This window comes from Orycteropus afer, unplaced genomic scaffold, assembly GCF_000298275.1.
Source record: "Orycteropus afer afer isolate SDZICR_OR568_19922 unplaced genomic scaffold, OryAfe1.0 scaffold00611, whole genome shotgun sequence".
Classification (NCBI taxonomy): Eukaryota; Metazoa; Chordata; class Mammalia; order Tubulidentata; family Orycteropodidae; genus Orycteropus; species Orycteropus afer.
Window position 1 is genome coordinate 919,181 of NW_006922198.1, and position 23,157 is coordinate 942,337.

At 47.9% G+C, this 23,157-nt stretch overlaps 1 protein-coding gene across 1 annotated transcript; it reads right to left on the minus strand.

Annotated features, from left to right (window-relative positions):
- Nucleotides 1-2,511: 2,511 nt before the first annotated feature.
- Nucleotides 2,512-19,042, minus strand: OLFML2A (olfactomedin like 2A). Its single transcript, XM_007956384.2, has 7 exons — nt 18,782-19,042; nt 14,159-14,266; nt 10,586-10,795; nt 8,634-8,883; nt 5,986-6,234; nt 4,732-4,917; nt 2,512-3,116 (listed from the first exon to the last, which is right to left on the minus strand). Exons 1-7 carry the CDS (start codon nt 19,016-19,018, stop codon nt 2,512-2,514), a joined length of 1,845 nt encoding a protein of 614 aa, XP_007954575.1. The 5' UTR covers nt 19,019-19,042.
- Between the last annotated feature and the right edge of the window lie 4,115 nt (nt 19,043-23,157).

Genomic DNA, 23,157 nt, shown 5'->3' on the forward strand with positions numbered 1-23,157 from the left:
TTCCCATCTGTCAAATGGGCACACTCAGAGTATATTCCTTCCACTGTTGTGAAGATGCCAGGACATGAATGTAGTAGCATGCACATAGTAGCATACGGTAGGTGCTCAATTGACAATGGTCATCATATTACTTGACTTTAGAACCTGGCTCGCTTGCTTCCTGCCTATATGACAAGTGACTTAACTGTGGGCTCATTTCACCATCTGTAAAATGAAGTCAACTACCTACCATATAACCCTTGTACAAGGGCCTGAAAGCAGACAAGCCTTAGTGATTGGGTGCTGCAGCCTACAGTTTCTGATTCCTCTCATTCCCACTGGAGAACAACGCTTTATGTTTCAAAATCTGCCCATTCTAACTTTCCTTTTTTGCCAACTAATGGAGAAAGAGGGGCCTGAACACTTCTCACATGGCTGGGCTGTGATATCACAGGAGACAGTCATGTAAAACCCACACCCAGAGCCAAGGGAAATGCTGAGGCCTCACAGCCCCCTGAAGAATCTGTGCGTGGAACACAGTGGCCGGGTGGGTGAGGAAGCTGGATGTGTCCACCGCTATGAGTCAGACCTTGCTTGGCTGGGCGTCATCATTCCCTTTATTTCAAGAGTGTGTTACAGCTCAAACAAAACAACATCACCTGACAATGCCTGAAAGAAATGTGTTCTGCACAAAATGCGTTTCCTTACATATTAGAGCTTTCTCCCAAAGGCTGTCATCCTTTGTAGCTCAGAGTGTCGGTTGTGCAGCTGAATTTACTAATGTGGTAGTTGGTCACAAACACTCAGATTTTCTGGGAACCATCATGGTGGCAGAGTAGGGAGGAGTTGGAAGGGCCCAAGGAATGTGTAGGGACCAGCAGTAAATACCCTTCCAAGATGTTGGGATGGCTCGGGTGCTAGGTGGTCTATTGCCTTCCAAGGCAAAGGTGCCCCTAAGTCAGGAGAACAAAGCATATAGACAAAGCCCTTCTGAAACAACAGTGCTTGCGTCCTGCTTCCCCTGTGACCTCAAGCAGCCTGCTAAACCTTTCTGGGCCTATTCCCCCATTGGTGAAACAGGGAGTTGGACTAGAGAACTTCTTTCAAGCTGTAATACTGTAAAAAATGGGTAAGGGGCAGTCTGAAAGGTCTTGTCCTCATGGGTGGCCTGGGTCTGAGGCTCTGAGAGCCCATCAGCAGTACCTGACAAGGCTGTCCTCTTGTACATCCTTAGCCCCATGTCCTGGCCTTGGGCAACCTGGCTGTGACTCAGCACTCCGATATTCCTGAAGCCAGGAAAAGCCCTGCCCATGGACCTCTACCCCTTCCTTTTTGCTCTGCCCTTTGGGTTGCAACCAGAAGAAAGATTTGATGCTTCCCCTTGACCCTTTCCTCTGCCTTTCCCAATCCCCCAGGCTGCTGGGCTACCCCACCAAATGACCAACTCAGGATTGACAAGAAAGAGGGAACCTGCTCCATTCTGGCATCACCGCAGCCTCAGGCCCAGCTCATGGCAGACCCGGAGGCATCCCTGAGTACATAGAGGTTGTAGGTTCCAAGGCCCAGAGAGGAAGAACAAGAAGGAGCCCAGGCCCACAGGCTCTGAAAGGAACCAGGGAGGAGCCCTAAATACTGGGTATGTGACCAGAGCCAGCACTTCTGGGTGGAGAGGGAGCCTCAGGGCCCAGCCTATCTCCCCACCCTGGTGGAGCCGCTGCTGGCAAGCAGCTGCCTGCAGCCTGCTCAGCTGCTGCTGCAGAAGCAAATGACGGCACTGATGAAGAATAAGAGAAAATAAAAATGAGTACTGAAGGGAGGGGGCCTTGGAAAGGGGGCCAGTATTTTCTCTTGGGGTGTGGTTTCTACCCAGTGGCCGAGTGACGGTGGAGGTTTGGAATGTGGCCGGACAGCCGGTGGGGAGGGGTGGAATGGGGGGGCAGCTGGCCAAAGGAGCAGGGATATTGACCAAAGGGGCCTGAAATCCAGGGCCACCAATAGCTCAACCAGAATCAGGCACAGGCAGGTTCTCCAACTAGCACTAGTGCATTCACCCCAAAGGCCTCTGGTTTTGTGTGATCCCAGAAAGGGAGAGAGAACTGTGAGAACAAGACAGACTCAGGGCTGGATAGCGGCAGAGGCCAAGGTCAAATCTCCTCCTTTGTAAAATGGGGTTGTTGTGAGCACATGGACTCTCCCCTGGCTGATCCAAACAGAGAAGTTAAGCAAGGGACACTGTCTCTGAGCCTTTGCCTCATCTGTTAAATGGGGGAAGTCATCTCTACCTCCAAGGGTGGTGCTGGGAGGATTAAATGGGTAAATGCATGTCAAGCGCTTGGCACAGTGCTGTAAGTGGAAGCGGTTATTACCCACTGGTGCTAAGGAAGTTCCATCTCAGCTACGGCCAGTGCCTAGCACCGAGCTCTGGGCCTGGCACCCAATAAATATTTGTCGACAGGGTCCTTTGCAAGAATTGCCGCAGGGAGCCTCCAGCCAACATTGCCACCCTTCTCCTGGGAGGACAGGGGTCCCTGCTCAGACCACAAAGTGGAGGGTATAGGTGAGCTGGTGGCCATTGTCCCAGGCATACAGCACCCGTTCCTTGGGGTTGTAGTCAATCTGGGTGGTGTAGGCATGCTCGTTGACGAAGGGCAGTTGAGGGCGAGCGTCAGTTCCTGTGTGCGTGTCGAAGGCGTAGGCGACCTGACCTTCGTGTTGGTTGTACGTATCCACCGCGTACAGGATGCCACACACCAGGAAGCAGTTGCCGTAGGAGTTCCGCCGCAGCCGTGTCTTCCACGTGGTCTCCCGGTGCACTGAGAGGTCGCCGGGATCCAGGCGGCTCAGCACGATCACCTCGGGCTGGGCCTCGTCACGGTCATCCACAGCGGGGTAGATGACCCACAGGCCGCTTTCATCTACGGCGAAGTCGATGTCTGAGTGGCCGCGCCACTTCCAGGGCGTGGTGTCCTCGTACACCACGTCGGGCAGCAGCGCCCAGGAGGCCACAAAGCGTTGCCGCAGGTCGTACTTGATAATGTTCTTGGTGAAGGCACGATTGTAGTAGAAGGCACCCTGGTATACCACGTGGCCTGTGCCGATCCAGTTATAGGGTAGCTTGTACATGTTGCTCCAGCGGCCTGTGTGTGTGGAGGGCGAATGGTTACACCAGTCTATAAGGCCAACCCACATACTTCTGAGGCTGCCAACAGCTCTCAAGTAGCCCTGCAAGCATTTGATATTGAGCATACTATGTGGCAAAGAGCTCTGGTGGCGAAGTGCATAAGGCACTACGCTCACTAAGGTTCACTAAGGCCACTAAGGTTCAAACCTACCAGCCACTCTGCACAAGGAAGACTGGGCAATCTACTTCTGTAAAGATTGACTGCCTCCGAAACCCACTGGGGGTCACTGTGAGTTGGAATCGACTCCATGGCAGTGAGTTTGGGTTTGTGGTTTTATATTATGTGGCTGGAGCTGTGCTAATCATCTTATTACATCAGAACAGCCTCACGAGGGAGGTACTATTATCATCCTGTTTGCCTGGGACTCAAGATCACCCCATTACTGAATGGCACGGCCAGGATTTAAAGGCAGGTTGATGTTGGCATCCATGCTTTGTCTTAGAGGCCTTGTGTACACTGTTCCTTCTGATTGCCATTCCCCATCCAGTCTGCCTTGGGAATGCCTACTTTCAGAGCCCTCAGCCAATGCTACCTCCTCCAAGATGCCTTCCCTGACCTCTCCAGGCTGAAGCAAGGGCTGCTTCTCTGGAATCCCACAGACTTTTTTATCTTAGCATTTATCCCTGGTTTGCTCCACTAGCCTGTGAGCTGTTGAAGGCAGGGATTAGGCCAGTTTTGACCTGGCAGAGGAAAAACTTTAGCTGTTCTAGCCCAAACCTTTTGACTGCATGGCTCTCAGGGTTAAGTCCAAACTCCTTCATGTGGCTTATGAGGACCGTCCCAGCCCACTCTCTCACCACTACCCAACCTCTGTACTCTCCCTATGCCACCATGCTTCCTCTCATCACCAGGCCTTTGCACGTGCTGAGGCTTGTGCCTGGAACACTCGTGTTTCTCCCTACTGCTCTTCTGCTGGGGCTCAGATCAGCATCACCTCCTCTGGGAAGTTGTCCCTAATCTCCAGGCTGGATTTCCACAGTCCCTGGAGCTCTCCCTCTACAGCTGCACTGAAATTATCTTGTTAAGCCTCTGCTTCTCCTACCATTCTGTGTATTTTGGGAGGGTAGGGCCATGTCCGAATGTTGACCCTTCCTATCATGCCCCAGATCTGGTAACCACAATCCTGCCCTTCCCTGTGCTAATAGTCTTTGCTCAGACTTGCAGCTCCTGTAAGGCCTGGAACCCTGTTGTAAGATGGGATGATGACCCCTAGCTCATGGAGTTATCAGGATGCCATGAGCTAGTGCACACAGGATGATTAGCACATAGTAAGCACTCAACAAATGGAAACTGTAATTACTGTTCTCCTCCAGGGTAAGTTATATCCGTGAGGGCAGGGCCATGTCCACCTTGGGCATGGCTGCATTCTAGCTCCTGACACAGTGCCAGTACACAGGGGTGCCAGGGGATCAGTCCCTATCCCAGTGTCTCTAGACTCCCTCCTTAGGATACTGACCATCCAGTCAGGCTGGGACCACATGAAACCACACAGCAAAGGAGGGCCAAGTCTCCATGGGGACCCTCTCCAGGCCACCCCATCTTGCCCCTTCCCATCTTTGGGGACCCCAACCTTGCTTGAAGTTTTCCAGGTTGCGGAACTCCACCAGGCTGTTTCCGTAGTAGTAGTTGGTGACGTAGATCCTGTCATCCCGTGCTGCAGGGTCCTTCATCCAGGCACCCTCATGGCGGCCATAGCTGTGGTGCCTCACAGGAGGGTCCACGGCCCTCAGGGTGCCCTCACAGCTCCCCTCTCTGCCTGTGGGGAGTGAGGGGCACAGCATTTGGTGCACAGACCCAGAGGCCCCAAGCTAGACCAACGATCCCAGAAACATTATCTGGATCTAATTTAAATCCCTCCCGATGTTTTGTTTGTGACCTGTATTTTTTTTCCTCCTCATGATTAAAATATAACACCTGATCATTGTAGAAAACATGGAAAATTCAGAAAAGGAGAATGGGTAAAATAAAAATAATTCAAAATCCCATTATCCAAAGACATTTTTAAATGTATTATATTTCCTTCCTTTTCTTTTTTTCTTTGCATGTACAGTCATACATATTTTTAAAAACTGTATTCTTCTGAATATACAATTTTATGTATCCTGGTTTTCCCCTTCCACTGAGCAATTTCTCACATCATTAAATAGCCTTTTAATGATGTGATTTCAAGATTCTACCAGGCCCACCAGACAGCTGTGTCCTTTAACTTACTGAACCAGTCCCCCAGTGCTAGACCTTTAGGTTACTTCCAGTTGTCTGATGTTAGAAATAGAACTGGTTAAATCAGAGCTTCAGCTGTTGTCCATATCACTGATGGATCTTTCAGGAAAGATTGTTAGATATGGGATGCACTTGCCCCAAAGCAGGAAATGGTTTCAAGACTTGTTCTCACAGGTAGCCAAGATACCTTCCAGAAAGATGGAATCAATGACTTAACAAGCAGGAAGGTTCTGACTCTTTCCATAAACCAAAACTACAAATGTGGACATAAAACCAGAGGGTCAAAGACTGGACAGAGGAAATAAAAACATGAAAGTGGTTGCTGACTGGAATTTGATGATGGGACTCTAGGTAACACTTTAAGAAGAATTTAGTGAAGATATGTGCGTTTTATGATCATTTTAAATGTTAGCACATTTTCTTGTAAAATGTCAGATAGTAAATGTTTTAGGTTTGCAGATCACATATTACTTTTCTTTTTTTTTTTTAACAACCCTTTAAAAATGTGAAAACTATTCTTAGCTTGAGGGGTGTACAAAAACAGGCTGCAAGCTGGATTTGGCCCACAGGGTGTAATTTGCTGACCCCTGTGAGGCTCACTTACCTTGGCTGGGGACTTCTGGGTGTGATGGCAGCGTGGTGGGCAGGGGACTGGTGGTGGGAGTTGGGGTAGGGGTGGTGGTGGTGGTGGTGGTGGTAGTGGTATCCGAGGCGGGGGTGCTGAGGGCCACGTCTGCTCCCTCTGAGGCCCTGGGCCCAGCCTCGTCCTGCTCCGCTGAGTTGGGATCAAGTGGCCTGCCCTCCACCTTGGGTGGCAGCTGCTCTAGCCAGGAAGTGCCCTTGAGGGTGTTGTCTGAGGAGAGAAGACTCTGAGTTAATATCCCAGCACCTGATGCCCCCTGGGGCCCTGCCCACATCCAATGGGCTCCTAGCAGCTCTGGGCATCTTTTAAAAGAGGTGATGGGGAGGACCCTAAGGAAGTGAAAGGCCTTAAAGTGAGAGGCAGGGAAGACTTCATGTCCAGTAAGCCAGGCTCCAAGCCTGACACTGCCCTTTTCAGCTGGGTGGCCTCAGCAAGTCCCCCTGCCTCAGCTTCCTCCTCTGTGAAATGGGAGTGATGAGGCTCGTGACAGGAGGCTGCTCTGCTGATCAGAGGAAAACATACATAAAATGTTTGCACAGATTCTGGCATATGAGGTACTATATATGAGACCCCTTTTCTTCCTAGATGGTAAGCACTTGGTGCCAATGCTCTCATTTCCTAGGTTCAATTCCAGGAGGCAGAAACCCTTGTCCTCTCTCCTTGAACCTACCCTTTGGTTTCACTCACCCAAGTCTTTGCCACCTCAGGCAGCAAGGGCAGGTGCAGCCAGTTTACCTCTGACCTATGTGTCCCTTTCTCTATCTTCTCACTTAACTCCTATCTCCTATCTCTCAGGTGTTCCTGGTATTACCCCCCTCCCTCCCCCCAAAGAGCTCTGGTGGCACAATGGTTAAGACATTTGGCTGCTAACCAGAAGGTCGACGGTTTGAACCCACCAGCTGCTCCATAGAAGAAAGATGAGACAGTCTGCTGCCGTAAAGATTTACAGCCTTGGAAACGCTATGGGGCAGTTCTATTCAGTCCTATAGGTCGCTATGTTTGGAATTGACCTGATGGCAGTGGGTTGTTTTTTTCTTCCACCCCCCTGGCAGGGGGAGGGCTTCTTCAGCTCCCATGTAGCCTGGTTTTGGGGCCATTTCTGGGTCATCTCTAACCCACACACCTCTCTAGGCTGGGACAAATGAGGTCTGTGTAGGGAAAGGAGGAAGACTCAGTGCCACAGAGCCAGGGGTAAAGACTTCTCAGCTCTGGGGACAGAGTGGAGTAGGAAGTTCCAGCACCATTCGACCACCTCCTCGCTATGAAATGCAGGGCCAGTCACCTCATCTCTTCAAGCTTGTTTCCTCACCTACAAAATGTGGTTGCTATCAGGATCCAATGGGATGGCATATGTGAAAGCATTAGGAGGCTGTGATGCCAGGGAAAAGGCAATGACACTGTTGTGATGATGCCCTGGTCCCTAAGGGACAGCCTGCTCGGTGGGGTAAGGAGCACAGAGGCCCCTTGACTTGAGGACAATTATGTACCTGACTACCTCATTTTCTCCCTGTGCTGGGCTTCCTCTATGCCCAGGGGCTTAGCCAGGCCCTGCTTCAGGAGCAGATCTTCTAGGGAGCTTGATCTTGGCAGGCTGTCAGGTTAGGGGACTTGTTCCCATGGACTGTGCTGACATAGTCAGATGCCTGCAGCTGTTCTGGGACCAAGCCTTGGCTCTGGCACAGCTGCGGGCTAGCAGCTGGTACCAGGAGATATGGGAGTGGTGATAGCTGAGGGGTCCCTAGGAGGCTCCTTAGAGGCCAAGAAACAAGGAGACTCTTGAAGGACACTGGTTCCTAACTGTCCCACTTCCCTTCCCTTTTGGATGTGGGCTGGACAGAAAGCTTCACTGAAGGAAGTTATCATCAGGGCCCAGGAAATGGGAAGCAGAGGTCCTTCTCAGAGGCATCAGAGAAAAGCATGCATCTGGGAGGATCTCAGAGTGGGAATCGAGATAAAACCAGCAGGGCAGAGTCAGAGACTTGGGGGCTCCTAGAACCTTTGTCTCTTTTGTTTCTTGGTGAATCACTTTGTTGCCCTTTAGTGGGATTCCACAGGAACTGCAGGAAGAATACAAAAGTCCATGGGCTTTTTCATAAGAAGTGAGAGGAGCTGACAAGGCCATCCATTCCAAAGCTAGTCTGCAAATGAGATGCCCCAAAGTCCCATGTCACTTCCCAGATGCTCAGGCCTGGCTGTAGCTCCTGTGTTCTCCCACCCCCATTTGTGCCTGATCATGCATATGTTTTTCCCACTAGATGGAATGTTCCATGGGGGCAGGGACTGAGTCTCTCTTGTTCCCTGTCACCTCTGACGGTACATAGTAGACCTTCAACAGACCTTTGAATGAATAAAGAAAGGCCCAGTGAGGGTGGAGATGGCTTGAAATACAGGAAAGGAAGCAAGCAGCCCTTCCTGTTGGTTATATCATTCCATCCTTAACAACTTCACGAGAAGAGCATTGTCCCCATTTCATGGATGAACAAAGGTCATTGATGAAGCTGAAATCTAAGACTGTCTGACTGCAGAGAAGATGAGGGAATCCCTGGAGCATTGTGGTCCATCCATCAGCAAACCCCTGCCCTGAAAGTTCCATTCCCCTTCCAACTCACCAGCCAGGGCCTCAGTTGCCTCCTGCCTTCCCGCCTTGTAGTAAGTGATGCCCCGGATCACAGCCTGCTGCTGGGCTAGGGTGCGAGGCTTGGCTGTGGGCTGGGAGAATCGGCCCTTGCCACTCTCCTTCCTCAGCTTCTCCGTCTTCAGCAGCTTCTCCTTAGGGGATTTTTGGAGACCCCGATCTACAAAGTTCTTCTGCACACTGCCATATTTGTTGGTGTCTTTGCCTTTTCCCCCAGCTGTGTCCTGGGGGAGAAAGGAAGTCTGAGACTTAAGGGGTGGTAGAAGGGATGTAGGGGTTTGGTAACTCAGTCATCAAGTGCTTAGCTGCTAACCAGATGTTTGAATCCACCAGCTGCTTTGCAGGAGAAAAGTGTGACAGTCTGCTTCCATAGATTATAGCCTTGGAAACTTTATGGGGCAGTTCTACTCAGTCCTATAGAATTGCTATGAGTTGGAATCAACTCGATGGCAACTGAGTTTGGTCTTTTTTTTTAGAAGGGATGTTGGGAGCAGTTAGTGTGGACCCTTCCCAGGATGTCATGGAAGCTCAGCATGTAGGGGCTGGAATCAATCATTCTGCTCTAGGCCCTACATTCCACATGTGCATGAAGTCACAGCTTCCTTTACCTAACCACCCCCAATGGTTGCTCCATCCATGACTGGAGGTGCCAGTTTCCCCACTCAGCTCTCTAGCTTCCCTGCAGGCTTGAAGTCCACCCTAATAAGATAGATTCCTGACCCATTTCTCAGCTCCTAATTACTGCTCCTTCTAGTTACGATCAGCTCCCTGGGCAGCTCCCCAGCCCTGTCTCTCTTACTCATTGGTCTTAGTGTGTAGGCAGGGGAGAGGTTCTCAGGCCTCTGCATAAGGTGACCAACTCAACTTAGTGTGCCCAGATCTTTCCTAGTTTTAGCATAGAAGATCTCGCATCCTAGAAGACCTTTCAGACCTGGGCAAATCAGGATGGTTGGTCACCCCACCCAGAGGACATGCAGTTTCTAACGTTTTGTGAATTTTATTCTTCACTTCCTTTTAAATACTTCTGATGCTGGCTTGGCACAAGAACACAGGGCCTGTGTCATCATCCATTGTTAGGCAGAATATCTGAGAGATATGGTAAGGAAAGTATCTATCTAGACATGCTTCTGTGCCATTGCCAAAACAGGATTCATTCTTGCATGCTCAGCTGGCACTGGAATGAACAGGAAGCCAGTTCTGGGCCAAGGCACCAGGCTTCCTCCATGCTTTATCTGCATCTAGGCAGTTTTAGCTGCAGACACAAACAGCTTTATTATCCCAGTGTCAGCACAGGAGCCCGAACACAGGCTTAGCAGTTAGGCAGATCTGAGTTCCAGTGCCAGCCCAGCCACCTTCTCTCTGTGTGACCTCTGTCCATGTTTCTTAGTCTAACAACTGGGCAATGATCATTCCTCCTCACAGGTGGCTATGGGATTAGCTGAGATAATGTCTGCTGCGTAGTTCCTAAGTCATTTGACTGCTAACCAGAAGGCTGGCGGTTCAAACCCACCAGCCACTCCTTGGAAGGAAGATTGTGTGCTCTACTTCCGTAGTGATACCACCTCAGAAACCCAAGGAGGGGTCACTGAGTCGGATCTGACTTGACGGCAGTGAGTTTGTTTGTTTGTTTGTTTGTTTGACAGCTAACCTGGTCATCTAGTCCAGCCAGGAAAGGTCATTTCCACAACCTCATTCCCACTAGTTTGGAAACCTGGGAATGAGAACCTCTGCCAAACACCTGGCTTTGGGACCAGTCCCTTGGCTGGATCCCTACGTCTATACCCAGCTCACCTTTCCTTACTGCCACTCAGCCCTGTCCTACAGCATTAGACCTCCACCAAGCTGGCTGTCAGGGTACAGGTCCCAGCACAGTGTGCTCCCAAGCCCCCCCCACCTGCTGTGCCCTAATCAGAGAAATGGCCTCACCTGAGCCTTGCTATCAAGGCCTGTGGCTGGGGCAGTGGCAGGGGCGGTGGCTTGGTCCTTCTGCAGCAGTTGGAGGCCAAGGCTGGAGAGCTCCTTCTTGATGCTCATCATGATGGCCGAGTGGTTCTCATAGTGCTTCAGGTGGTCGCTCAGCTGGCGCATGCTCTCCCTCACCACATCATTCTCCCGGCTCAGGTTGGTCTTGATGCTCTGTGGGGGCGGCACCCAACATCTTTCCTCTCTCAGCTTCCTCAGACACCCCACCTAGGAGGACACCCTAGCTTCTGTCATGAGGCTTTGCTGCCTAATCTGACCAAAGCTCTGAGATGGAGGCGGGGGTGGCATCAATGAGCATATGTTTAGCATGCTGCTAAAGGACCTTGTAGTTTATTTTTCTTTTAAAGGTAATAAATGAATTAATTTTAAAAAATAGAAAATGCATGGTCATGGTACTAGATGAAAAAGATAACAAAAGATTAAAAAAAAAAGTCTCCCTTTCATTTTTGTTTCAGTATCAACCATTGTTTTGGGTTTCTTGTATAACCTTTCAAAGAGAGTCTGTAGTTATAGGGACAAATATATATATAAACATATATGTTTATATATATGACACTTGTTAACATTTTGTGTTTTAACACTTTGCTTTTTCACATAGCTTTTTTTAAAAAAATACATTTCATTGAAATGTAATTTATGTACAGTGAAATACACAAAACTAAAATGACATGGGTCAGTGCACTTTTTTTTGTGTGTGTGCAGCATTCCCTTTCTTCTCCTCCCACCCCTGGTAACAAAGTTTTCTTCCATATGTAAACCTTTCCTTGACTTTTTACAATAATGTACTAATACAATATTTGTCCTTCTGTGATTGACTTATTTCACTCAGCATAATGTCCTCAAAGTTCATCTGTGTTATGTGGTGTTTTGCAGATTCTACATTATTCTTTAGTGTTGGTGTAGTAGTCCATTGTGTGTATGTACCATAGTTTGGTTATCCATTCCTCAGTTGATGGACACCTAGGTTGTTTTCATCTTTTTGCTATTGTAAATACTGCTGCGATGAACATGGGTGTCACTTAGAAGCTTATTTGGGGGCTGTTCCATATCTGTACATCTATTGCTCCCCGTTCCTTCCAATGGTTGCACAGTATGCTATTGTTTGGATGGGCCTAATGTATTTAGTCAATCCCGTATTGACGGCCATTTAGGTTGCTTCTAGTAACTTTAAAATTACTTCTTCATTCATAAATAATACATAAATACCTTCTCTTTATAAATTACTCAAACAATGCAGATAGCAACTCTTTGGGATTTTGCTGTAGGTGAGTCTCTGATCCTTTCTACTCTTCAAGTTTCGGACTTCTCTCCTAGGCTGTGTTGGCTACTCCTGAGACACTTACTTGGCCTGCCTTTACTCCCATTTTTGTTTTCCTGCCCTGCCTCATTGGCCTCTTGCTGAAGGCCCTGGCTCCCTTCCTATTCTTAAAGCCCCCATCCCCTGAGTCTACTCCTGGTCCTAAGTTCTGCTAGGAACAGATCAATTGCTCAGAACCATGATGCTCTCTCTCTGTGTATCCCCCATTACCCCGGGATTCCCTGTTGCTGGGCCAACAATTCCTACTGTGCCCAGGCCTGGCCTTGCCCACAGGGTAGGACTCAGGAAACCTGGGTGCCTTGGCAGTGATCATCCCTAGGTTCCCAAAGCCCCAGTAGATCTGGAATATATCTGAAATTCCTTTGTCTGAGTCTACTTCCTAGTTGAAGCAAAAGAGACTGGAGTCAGATTCAGGAAGCATTTCTTTGTTGTGAGGCTATGGAGCAGTGGATTATGAATTCAGAATCTCATTCCTAGAAATTTTTACAGAGGAGAAGAGACCCTAAAAGTAGTTTATGTCAGGTTAGCCCTTGGTGTAAACACAGATTCAGAGACCAAGAGGTAGCAGGGTTGGAGTCAGACAGACCTGGATTCAAATCCTTGATCTCTACTTCCTGGCTGGGTAACCAGGCTAGTGACTTTACCCCTCTGAGCCTCCATTTCCTTGACTGTAAAATGGGGATCCTCATTATCATAATAACTAAATTCTAGGGTTACTATAAGGACCAGAAAAACTAAGGAAGGTTTCAGTATCAACCATTGTTTTGGGTTCCTTGTGTAACCTTCCAAAGAGAGTCTGTAGTTATAGGGACACAGAAATTAGACTATAGGGAAGAAAGAAGTCAAAGTGTATAAGACAGGGTTTCTCAACTTCAGCATTATAGGTCCTGTGCATTGTAAGATGTTTAATAGAATCCCTGGCCTCTACCTCACTCCCTTAATTGTGACAACCAAAAATGTCTCCAAGGGGCAAAATCAGTCCTGGCTGAGAACCACTTATATAAGGGAAGAGAACAGAGTGAAACTGGGGCTTGACTCCTTGCGATGGTTTCCCTTTGGCAGAGGAAGCCAACTCCCCCCCACCTCCTTGCAGAATTAGCAAAAAGCTTTTTTTCATAGGGTTATCACTTAGTAAACCATAGTTAACAGAAGCAAAGCACATAATACAAAACAGAAGATAATTAAAAAATCGTTTTCTCTGTGGCTTTGGAAATTATTTCTGATTTGTTCCAGGCCCAGCAGGCATACCCTCCAGACCATTTGGCTCTGAGTTATGTGAAGTGAGTTAGTACTTCCTGAGAATGCAGGATGAAGGTCAGAGGAGGGTAACTTCAGAGTCAACAATGGTGAGCTTGGCATACACAGGAAATACTGGTACATGGTAGAAATTCAACAAATGTTAGCTTTCTCTCATGTGGTCATGGACCTAGTACATGGCAGATACTCATCAAATACATTTTAAATAATTGTGACCCCAAATTTGGGATTAGTAAAGGGTTGATCTCTCACTCCAGGGCACAGGATGCCAAGGTACCCCCTCCCTCTGGAAAGGAAGCTGGGAAAGGAAGCACCTACGCCTGCTCCTGGCAGCTGCATGTTCCCAGGTTCCAAGTGGCTCAGCAGAGGCCGGATGCAGGAAACAGGCAGAGGCCAGGCTGTGCCAGCAGATATGCAAACCTCAAACCTGAAACCTGGACCTCCTGAGCCCCCACACTCAACTCTGTCTGTATCCACAGGGGGAAGTCCCAGCCACCCACTCAGCTCTGCAGCATATTCACTCTGACCGGGAGTGGATTCTCAGCACCTTTGTCTCCACTGCAGGTGGGTGATGGGATAGTTGTGCATCCTGGCCCTTGTGGGCTTCTTGCACTCCTGCCATGCTGTGGACCCTAGAGGGCACCACTCAACGTGACATTCTATGTGAATGGTATCTTGGGAGTTGTACAATGTAGGTCCTGGCCCTGGTGAACTGAGAGCACCCTCCAAGCCCTTCCCATATCACCAGCAGGTACTTCCATTTCTCCAGTCCTCAAGCTTCCTGTAAGTCCCTGAGCAACAGTCAGATCTCTTCCTCAAAGGTTGGCTCTTTGGCTTCGCCCCCTTCGTTCCTGTTGGAGTCCGTTTCCAGTGGCCATCAAGCTGCCTTGGGCCCCTGTGTCACTACACCAGCCTGGCCTCCAGCTGGAGCCCACCCTTACCTCTTCCAGCGTGTTCATCTGGGAGGCCACCTTGTGGACATAGGCATGCACTCTCATCAGGTCCATGCTGTACAGGGTGCCCTCCAGAAGATCCACCATGGACTGCAGCTGCCCAAGACAGGGTTAGAGTTAGGGAAAGGGTGTGAGAAGGCCCCACAGCAGCTAAGAACACCAGACCCTTGAGCCTCAGAATGTCCTGCTTGGACCTTCAGTGCTCACTAGACCGAGCCTGCTAATATTCACAAGAAAAGTACAGATTCCATCAGTTGAGCACTTACTATGTATGCAGTACCATGCTAGAGCTTTAATGAGTTAGTGCACTTAATCCTCATAACAACCCCAGGAGGCGTGTCATATACCTCAAAGGACCTCTATCTAGATCCCCTGGGATCCCTCTTACTGTGTCTATGCCCATCCCTGGCTTCTGAGGCCTAATGACCTGCAACTATGACTGTCTTTGAAGACCACCCTTGGGCTACTGGATCCACTGTGCTCCCAGAAGTACTTGGGGATGTATGCCTCCCTGGAGTGGCTCTTAGGCAATGACTGACTAGTATAGATGTCTAAAAGCCCAGGTCTCTAGCTCCAGTGGGGACACACTAAGCTGTGATTCACACTCCTGGCTCCCCTGAGGATGAGGATGAGGTTCTGCTTGAGATCATGGCCTTCTGGGCTTCTGACCCTTTCCTATCCTCTTGCTCCCTCTTCATGATCAGTTTTCTCTGGGAACACTTTCATAATAAATCACTTGCATACAGCTCCTCATCTCAGAGTCTGCCTGTAGGCACCCAACATAAGTCAAAGTATAAACTACTTTTATCCTCATTTTACAGACTTGGAAGCTGCAGCTCAGAAAGGTGAAGCTCAAGGCCACCCAGCTGTTAAATAGTAGAGCCAGAAGCAGATGTTATAGCCCAGATGTTATAAACAAAGCCTTTTTCCTGTCACACATTTTTGCTCTTATCTTATGTTCATATGGGGAAACTGAGGCCTGGGGAGAGAGAGGGGCTTGCACAACTGGTCAGCAGCGGAACCTGGCACAGACCCCAATCTCCCTTGCCCAGCCCAGGGCTCTTGCATGAAGCTGCCCCTTCCCTCCCCTCCCCTTCCCGCTCAGCTGCACCTCATCAGGATATAACACTTTTCTCCAGATGGCCAAGATGCCAGCCAGAGTGTCAGGGAAACCGTGGCACAAGGGGCTGGTTGGGAAATCAGCCTTCCCTGGCTTCTGGAGAAGGGTAGTTTCTCCAGCCCACCCTCCACATGGCTCCACTCTGAGCCCTGCAGCATTTCTCAGGGCCCAACCATGGCCAGCATTCCTTTCTGGCCCTGGCCAGCTATTTCCCAAACAGTTTTACTCCCACCTTCCAAGGGGTGTTCAAACTGTTTTAAAGCCAGGGAGAAAATGAAGCCAGGCAGCTTTTCTCTGAGTGGAATCTGATCTCTTAAACAGAAAAAAAGGGGGTGGAGGGCTCTGATGGAAGCTGTCTTTTCTGCTTCCCTACAATCCCACTCAGGCCCCTGAGGGGCTGGCATGGCACTCCCAGAGCTCTGTGAGTACATTTCGGGAACAATGTACAGACACCCCTCTGTGCCTCAGCTTCCTTTTCTGTGAAATGGAGCAATGGGGTGTGGTCAGGAGTAAGTGTCTAGACAGGGCTCAGCACAGGGTGGGCACTCAGCAAGGGCTTCATGAATGTCAGCAATGATAATAGTTCCATGGGGTTAAGTGGGAAGCTCCTGGTTTAGCGCTGCTGCCTTCATGTCCACCAAAACTAACTTCCCCAAGCACAGCTTTGACCATGGGCAGATAACTTTCTAAGGAGCCCTGTTGGTGTAATGTTCAGCGCCATAAACCAAAGGGTCAGTGATTTGAACCCACCAACTGCTGCATGGGAGAACAGACCTGGTGATCTTCTCCCATGAACATTTTAGCCTAGAAAACACTTCTGCTTTGTCCTAAGGGTCGCAATAACTTGGAATCGACTCAACAGCATACGACAACAAATCACTTTCGGGGGCTTCCCACAGCCCACACATGGCCTCTTGTCTCCTGAAACTGGAAGCCAAGTCCTCTGTGATCTACCCGGGCCACCCTTTCTGACCTCAGTAGCCAGGCCCTGAGCCAGGCACTAAAGACCATGATGAGCAGCACAGACATGGACCCTTCAGGATCTTCATAAGCGGTCAAGGAACACACTCAGAACACGCAGGTGCCCAGGTCATTAATGAGTGATGCTGGCCGTAAGTGGGAGTGAGAATGGATTAAGGAAGGCTGCCAGGATTAGAAAGTTTTATTTGAGCTGAGCTCTGAAGAAAGAGTTCAAATTATGCAAAGATGGCAAAGGAAATAGTATATGCAAAGAGCTGGAGGTGAGAAAAAAACATGGTGTGTTTCAGTACTGTTTCAGTGCTACTCAAACTATGGTCTGTGGAACAGCGTTGGTCCAAACTGCACGTCACCAGTCCTTCTCATCATAGAAATGTGAGTATGAGTTTAGAAATGTTTATATCCAATGGATGGAGTAATTTTATATCTCTTGACTCTAATAATAAAACATTGGACTTGTAGTCTGTGTATCTGTTTTTGTTTCGTTTCATTTTTCTAGCAACTCATTTTTATAGTACTTTATAAAAGTTTTGGTTCATGACAGATTGGAAACTTTTAAATCGATCTGTCACCACAAATGATATGAGAAGCACTGTGTTAGAGGAACTGACAAGCAGCCTGTGGGGCTGGAGCAGATAGAGGGCAGGCTTACAACTCAGTTATTGAGAGGTTGATCTGAGCAGAAGCTTTTCCCTGTAAGTGAGGACTGACTTAAGGCTTGGGTGCCTACTCTGCAGGGCCCCAGGGAGACAGCACAGCCTAGAGACTTCCAAGTTGTCAAGAGACCACTTGGCCTAAAATTCAACACCATCACCCCATCCCACCCTCAAACTTTGAGAATTTAGACATCCATTCAGGTGTTACAATAATAAACTTAAAGTTAAATTTAAAGAAACCTTTTTAGCCAAATATTGGGAGACAATTCTCCACAAGACTCTTGCTTTTCTACATGTCTTGTATATAGAAGCACTGACTACCTTTGTTCCGGGTTATCTGGCTGTACAAGGAACAGGCTTGAAAGATGGAGATAGTGTTTCCCTCTAGGGCAAAGGGCAGCATGCTTAGTGCCCATTATAAAAGATGTAAGTTCCCTAAGCTTGGGACTCCTTTTTTGTAACATACCCCACTGTGTGTGCAGGTGTTATCTAGCCCTCATTGCATTACCCTGCGGGAACTGGAGCTGGAAGAAGTGGCCTGTACTTTGGCTAATGCTATTTCTAGGAGTAATAAAATCCTGTGTCTCTGACTCAAGAGACTCTTGTCTTCTACCAGCCTCCACGAAACTGTGCCAGGCAAACTTGTTAGTTTGCAAGTAGGGTAACCCTTCACAGTTCTTGATACCCAACAGGCAAAAAAAAAAAAAAAAAAAAAAAACCAAAAAAGCTCATGTGTTTGGAAGAGGTTAGAAGAGAAAAAAGATACTCTCAAAAGACACCACACAATCTGGTCCTTTGCAAAAAGAAAAGCAGGAGAATGAAGGGATTTACAACACATGCTTTAGACATAGCAGGACCTGGGATTACATCCCAGCCCCAACAGGCCCACCAAGCACTGAGCTGAGCATGGTACACATTGCACAAAGATGCCTGGCTGGCTGTGAGGACTGAGATCTGGCCTGCATGCTCCTAACTAAGCCATGGGTACCGGTGGTGGGCTCTGGCAAGGCACTGTGTTCCCAGAGGTGGTGCCTCTTTCTAATCTGCATACCCAAAAAACCGAAAACCAAACCCACTGCCATCGAGTCAATTCCAACTCATAGTGACCCCCAATGGGTTTCTGAGGTGGTGAATCTTTGTGAAAGTAGATTGTCCTGTCTTCCTTTCACAGAGTGGCTGATGGGCTCCAACCTCCAACCTTCTGGTTAGCAGTCATACGCCTTAGGCACTGTGCCACCAGAACACTGTGCCTGCCTAGAGCTGGGGCTTTTTGTAATTCACACAAAAGTATAGTATATACATGAGGCTACCCATCATCTGAGTTTGGGCAAGTTCCCTAACTTCTCCAAACCTCACTTTTCTCACCTATAAAATGAGGACAATGATCCCTTATTTCACGGGACGGTTTAGGGATTTAGAGAAATAATGTGCAAAAGTGGCTCAACACAGAGCATTTGGCATGCAAGTAATGCTTGAATATAGAAAATGTTATTACTACATTAAAAGCTGTAAAATGTCACAACATTTGAAATCCATTAACTATACAATGTAGACATGAGCTGCCAGATGAATTGGTTAGGCTAAAACACAGGGCACTGGAATGTGTCAAATGGGCTGGAGTGAGGTAAACCAGCCATAAGGAATCCTGCTTCTATTACTTACTGGCTGAATAGTCTTGGGCAAGAAGTGGCTTCCCTTCATGGAGCCTCAGTTTCCCCACCTGTAAAATGGGGATGATAATAGCAACTGCCTCACAGAATGTATGAACTTTTCACTGGTGAGACTGTCGTTCCTGGCCCAGGATAAGCACCCACTTGGGTGGTGTTCCTGCCCCCACCCTCACCCCAGAAATGCTACCTTGAGGAGCTCGGGCGCCTGCTTCTTGAGTTTCTCCATCTTCCACTCGTTCTCGCAGGGGTTGAGTGAGGAGGGTGGCGCGGTGCAGGAGCAGCGGCAGTCGGAGCCCGAGCTCACGGTCTCCACCGTGTAGAAGTCTTCAACCCGCGCACGCCCACTGCGCACTCGGCTGCATGCGTCCTTGCTCAGCGGTCGCATGATGCACTTGCAGCGGCAGTCTGAGCCCTCAGAGGTCATCCGGACCTGGTCCACGTCGCCAAACACCTGCAAGAGGTGGCAGGGGGGAAGAATGGCAAGAGGATCTCCAGTGAGCAGCCACCAGGGTATAGAGTTCCACTGGTGGGAGTAGTTAGAGGAAGCCAAAAAGGGTGCTTCCCTTAGAGGGAAACAGAGGCTTTACAACAATAAACCAACAACAAAAAAACCCCAACAACCCACTGCCATCAGGTTGATTCTAACTCACAGTGACCATATGGGACAGGGTAGAGCCGCCCCGTAGGGTTTGCAAGGCTGTAATATTTACAGAAGCAGATTGCCTCAGCTTTCTCCAGCCGAGGCCTGATGAGTTCCAACCTTATGGTTAGCAGCTGAATGTTTTAATCACTGGCCCACCAGAACTCCTTATTATAATAGTTAACAATTAAAATTTTTTCAAAAAAATTTAACAATAATAATAACAATTATATTAGTGACTGCTATGGAAAATAGTTTGTCAGTTCCTCAAAAAGTTAAACATAGAGTTACTACACCAAAAGTGGATTCTGACTGAGTGACATTATAGGACAGAGTAGAACTGCCCTAAAGGACTTCCAAGGCTGTAAATCTTTACAGAAGCACACTGCCACATCTTTCTCCTGGGAAGTGGCTGCTAGGTTCGAACTGCCCACCCTATGGATGGCAGTCCAGCACTTAACCACTGTGCCACCAGGGCTCTTAGAACTGCTATTAAACCCCACCACCACCAAATCCACTCATAGTGACCCATAGTTTCCAAGGCTATAAATCTTTATGGAAGTAGATTGCCTCATCTTCCTCCCACAGAGCAGCTGGTGGGTTTGAACCACTGACCTTCTGGTTAGCAGCCAAATGCCTTAACCACTGCACCACCAGAGCTTCTTATTATGACCCAGCAATTCCACCCCAAAAGAACTGATAGGAGGGACTCAAACACATACTTGTACATCAATGTTCACAGCTTGTTGCTGTTGTTGTGTCCTGTCTAGTCACACATGACTCATAGCTACCCCTCCTTGGGTTTCTGAGGCAGTATCACTACAGAAGTAGATTGCCCAACCTTCCTTCCGAGGAGTGGCTGGTGGGTTTGAACCGCCAGCCTTCTGGTTAGCAGTCAGGTGCCTTATGTACTATGCTACCAGAGTTCCTATGTTCACAGCAGCATTCACAATAGTCAAAAAGTGGAAACAACCTAAGTGTACATCAATAGATGAATAGATAAAATATACAATGGAATATTATTCAGCCATAAGTAAATTCTGAGTCCTGGGAGGCTCAAACAGTTAAGCACTTCACTAGTGGCCAAAAGGCTGGCTATTCAAGCTCACTCAGGAAGACAGGCCTGGCAATCTGCTTCTGAAAGGTCACAATCTGCTTCTGAAAACCCTATGGAGTGGTTCTACTCTGCACATGGGAGGTCTCCATGAGATGGAATCAAATCAACTCAACACCACTACCACGTAACCTGGTATTCTCCTCGCAGGTATTAATCCAAGAGAAATGAAAGCAAATGTCTATAAAAATGGGTACCCAAAAAGGAATGAAGTTCTGATATTTGCCACAACATGGATGGACCCTGAAAATATTACACTGAGTGAAATATCAGATACAAAGGGACAAGTACTGTATGATTCTACTTACGGGAAATAATTAGAACAGGCAAATTCACAGAGATGGGAAGTAGATTAGAGTTGGCTAGGACTGGGGAGGATGGAGAATGGGGAGTTATTCTTTAAGGGGCACAAAATTTCTGTTATGGATGTTGAAAATTTTGCCCATAGTGGTGATGGTTGTACAACATTGTGAATGTAATTAATGCCACTGAGTTATACACTTAAAAAAAAAGGGTTAAAATGACAAATTTTGTTATATATATTTTACCACAATAGAAATATTTTCAAAAACAAATGAACAAAAGGAATGAAGTACTGATACATGCTTGTGGTGTAATGGATCACTTTTATATGGTCTTTCTCACCACAGTCTTGTAACTACTACCAAATGACTGAGTTGGACTATACAAATGAGATGCTTATGGCCCACCAAGGGGATTGGATAGCTTACTAATAATGCAAATAAGGTCCATGACACCTTTATGGGGATAGGACCATGCAAATAAGGTGTATAGAGCCTTAATGAGGGGACTGGTTAGTCTTGCTGTCAGCTAGGTTAATAGAGAGCCTATCTCAGGGTAGAGGAGGGACCTTACCACCACCAAGAAAGAAAAGCGAGGAGTGGAGCACATCGTTTGGACTCAGAATCCCTGTGCTGAGAACCTCCTAGATCCAGGAGACAGACAGAGCTGTAACTTTGGAGATGGTAAGAAACAGTGGCAGCAGCAGAGAATGGTGGCAGCAGAGGCAGAGAACCAGGAGACTGGCAGGAGACAGTGTGGTGGTCTTCCCGGCCCATAGAGAAAGAAAGTTGAGTGGAATGTGGTGTCTCTGGGCACTTATTGTTGGAGCTTAAGAGCTTTGTAACACTTGCCGGAGCAGGTCAGAGGCTGGGCCAAGGGGCTGAGGACCAAAGAAAAGCCTGCCTGTTTGCATAGCTGAGAAGAGGCTATCCTGAAGGAAGAACTGTATCCTGAGTCATTCCTGACCCTGAATTGTAACCTGTTACTTCCCTGTTGTTGTTGTTATATACCGTCGAGTCAGCCCCGACTCATAGCGACCCCTCCTTGGGTTTCCGAGGCAGTATCACTACAGAAGTAGGATTGCCCAACCTTCCTTCCGAGGAGTGGCTGGTGGGTTTGAACCGCCAGCCTTCTGGTTAGCAGTCAAGTGCCTTAGCCACTATGCTACCAGAGCTCCTTGTTACTTCCCTAATAACCCCGTAATCGTGAGTACTGTCTGTGAGTTCTGTGTAGCCATTGCACCAAATTTTGAACCCAGCAGAGAAGTAGAGAGTGCCATGGGAGGGAAGGCTGGTGTCAAAACTGGTAGAATGGTTAGAGAAAGGAGGTATGTCTGACCTCTGCTTCATTGGCATCTGCCTTGAGCTAATGCTGATGCTGATTCTCTTCCCCTCACGCAGTTAAAGGAGGTCAGATGCTGCCACTGAGCCATTTTCACAATGCTGCAATAGGGAGAAACCTTGAAAACATTATGCTAAGTGAAATACAAACACAAAAGCCAGACTCAAAAGGCCACACACATATTGTATTTTTCTATTTATATGAAATATCCAGAACAGCCAAATCCATAGAGACAGAATCCATACAGCAGACTAGTAGTTGCCAAGAACTGGAGGAATGGGGAGTGACTGCTTCATGGGTACAGGGTTTCCTCCTGGAGTGATGAGTATGTTCTGGAACTAGATAGTGGTGATGGTTGCATTGTGAATATACTAAATGCTCCTCAATTATACCCTTTAAAATGGTTTAAATGATAAATTTTATGTTATGTATATTTTACCACAATTAAAAAAATATTAATGATGTTTTATTGAGTACTTACTCCATCCTAGCTGCTACAGCTTACAATACCTGTGCATGAGAGGGTACTGTTACTTCCAAAATCCTTACCAAGGCCTTTAAAGACCAGGTGAGGTGACTTCTCCTCCCACTCCTCCTTTTATCACCCTTACCTACTAATGGCTCATTCCACTCTAGCCTCAGGGGCTTTGCACACGTGATTCCCTCAGCATGAAACCCCCATTCCCCTGATATCACCATGGTTTCCTCCCTCACTCTCTTAGTTCTCAGTTCACATGTCATTTCCTCTGAGAAGCCTTCCCTAACCACCCACCTCCCATTAATGTCTTTCTCCTTATCCAGTGGCATTGATTTTCTTTATCGTACCTATTACTAGCCACTCCTCGGAAGGAAGGTTAAGCAATCTACTTCCTTGTGATACCACCTCAGAAACCCAAAGAGGGGTCGCTATGAGTCCGTCTGACTGGACAGCAAACAACAACAATTACCACCTGAAATATATCTGTCTTTGCCCATTTTCTGTCTCCTTTATTCACTGTAAAGAGCTCTGGTGGCATACTGCCTAAGGCATTTGACTGCCAACCAGAAGCTTGGCGGTTCAAACCCACCAGCCACTCCCAGAAGAAAGACTGGGCAATCTACTTCTGTAAAGATTTACTGCCTCAGAAACCCAATGGGGATCGCTATGAGTCAGAATCGACTCAAT

Bases quoted from the DNA above. Each gene is read 5' to 3' on its own strand.
- OLFML2A (XM_007956384.2), bottom strand. From the start codon at position 19,018: ATGACCTCTGAGGGCTCAGACTGCCGCTGCAAGTGCATCATGCGACCG. The intron at 8,884-10,585 runs GTGAGGCCATTT...TTTCTCCCCCAG, and splicing joins GCCTTGATAGCAAGGCTCAG to GACACAGCTGGGGGAAAAGG. The intron at 3,117-4,731 runs GTTGGGGTCCCC...CCACACACACAG, and splicing joins CCTGGAAAACTTCAAGCAAG to GCCGCTGGAGCAACATGTAC.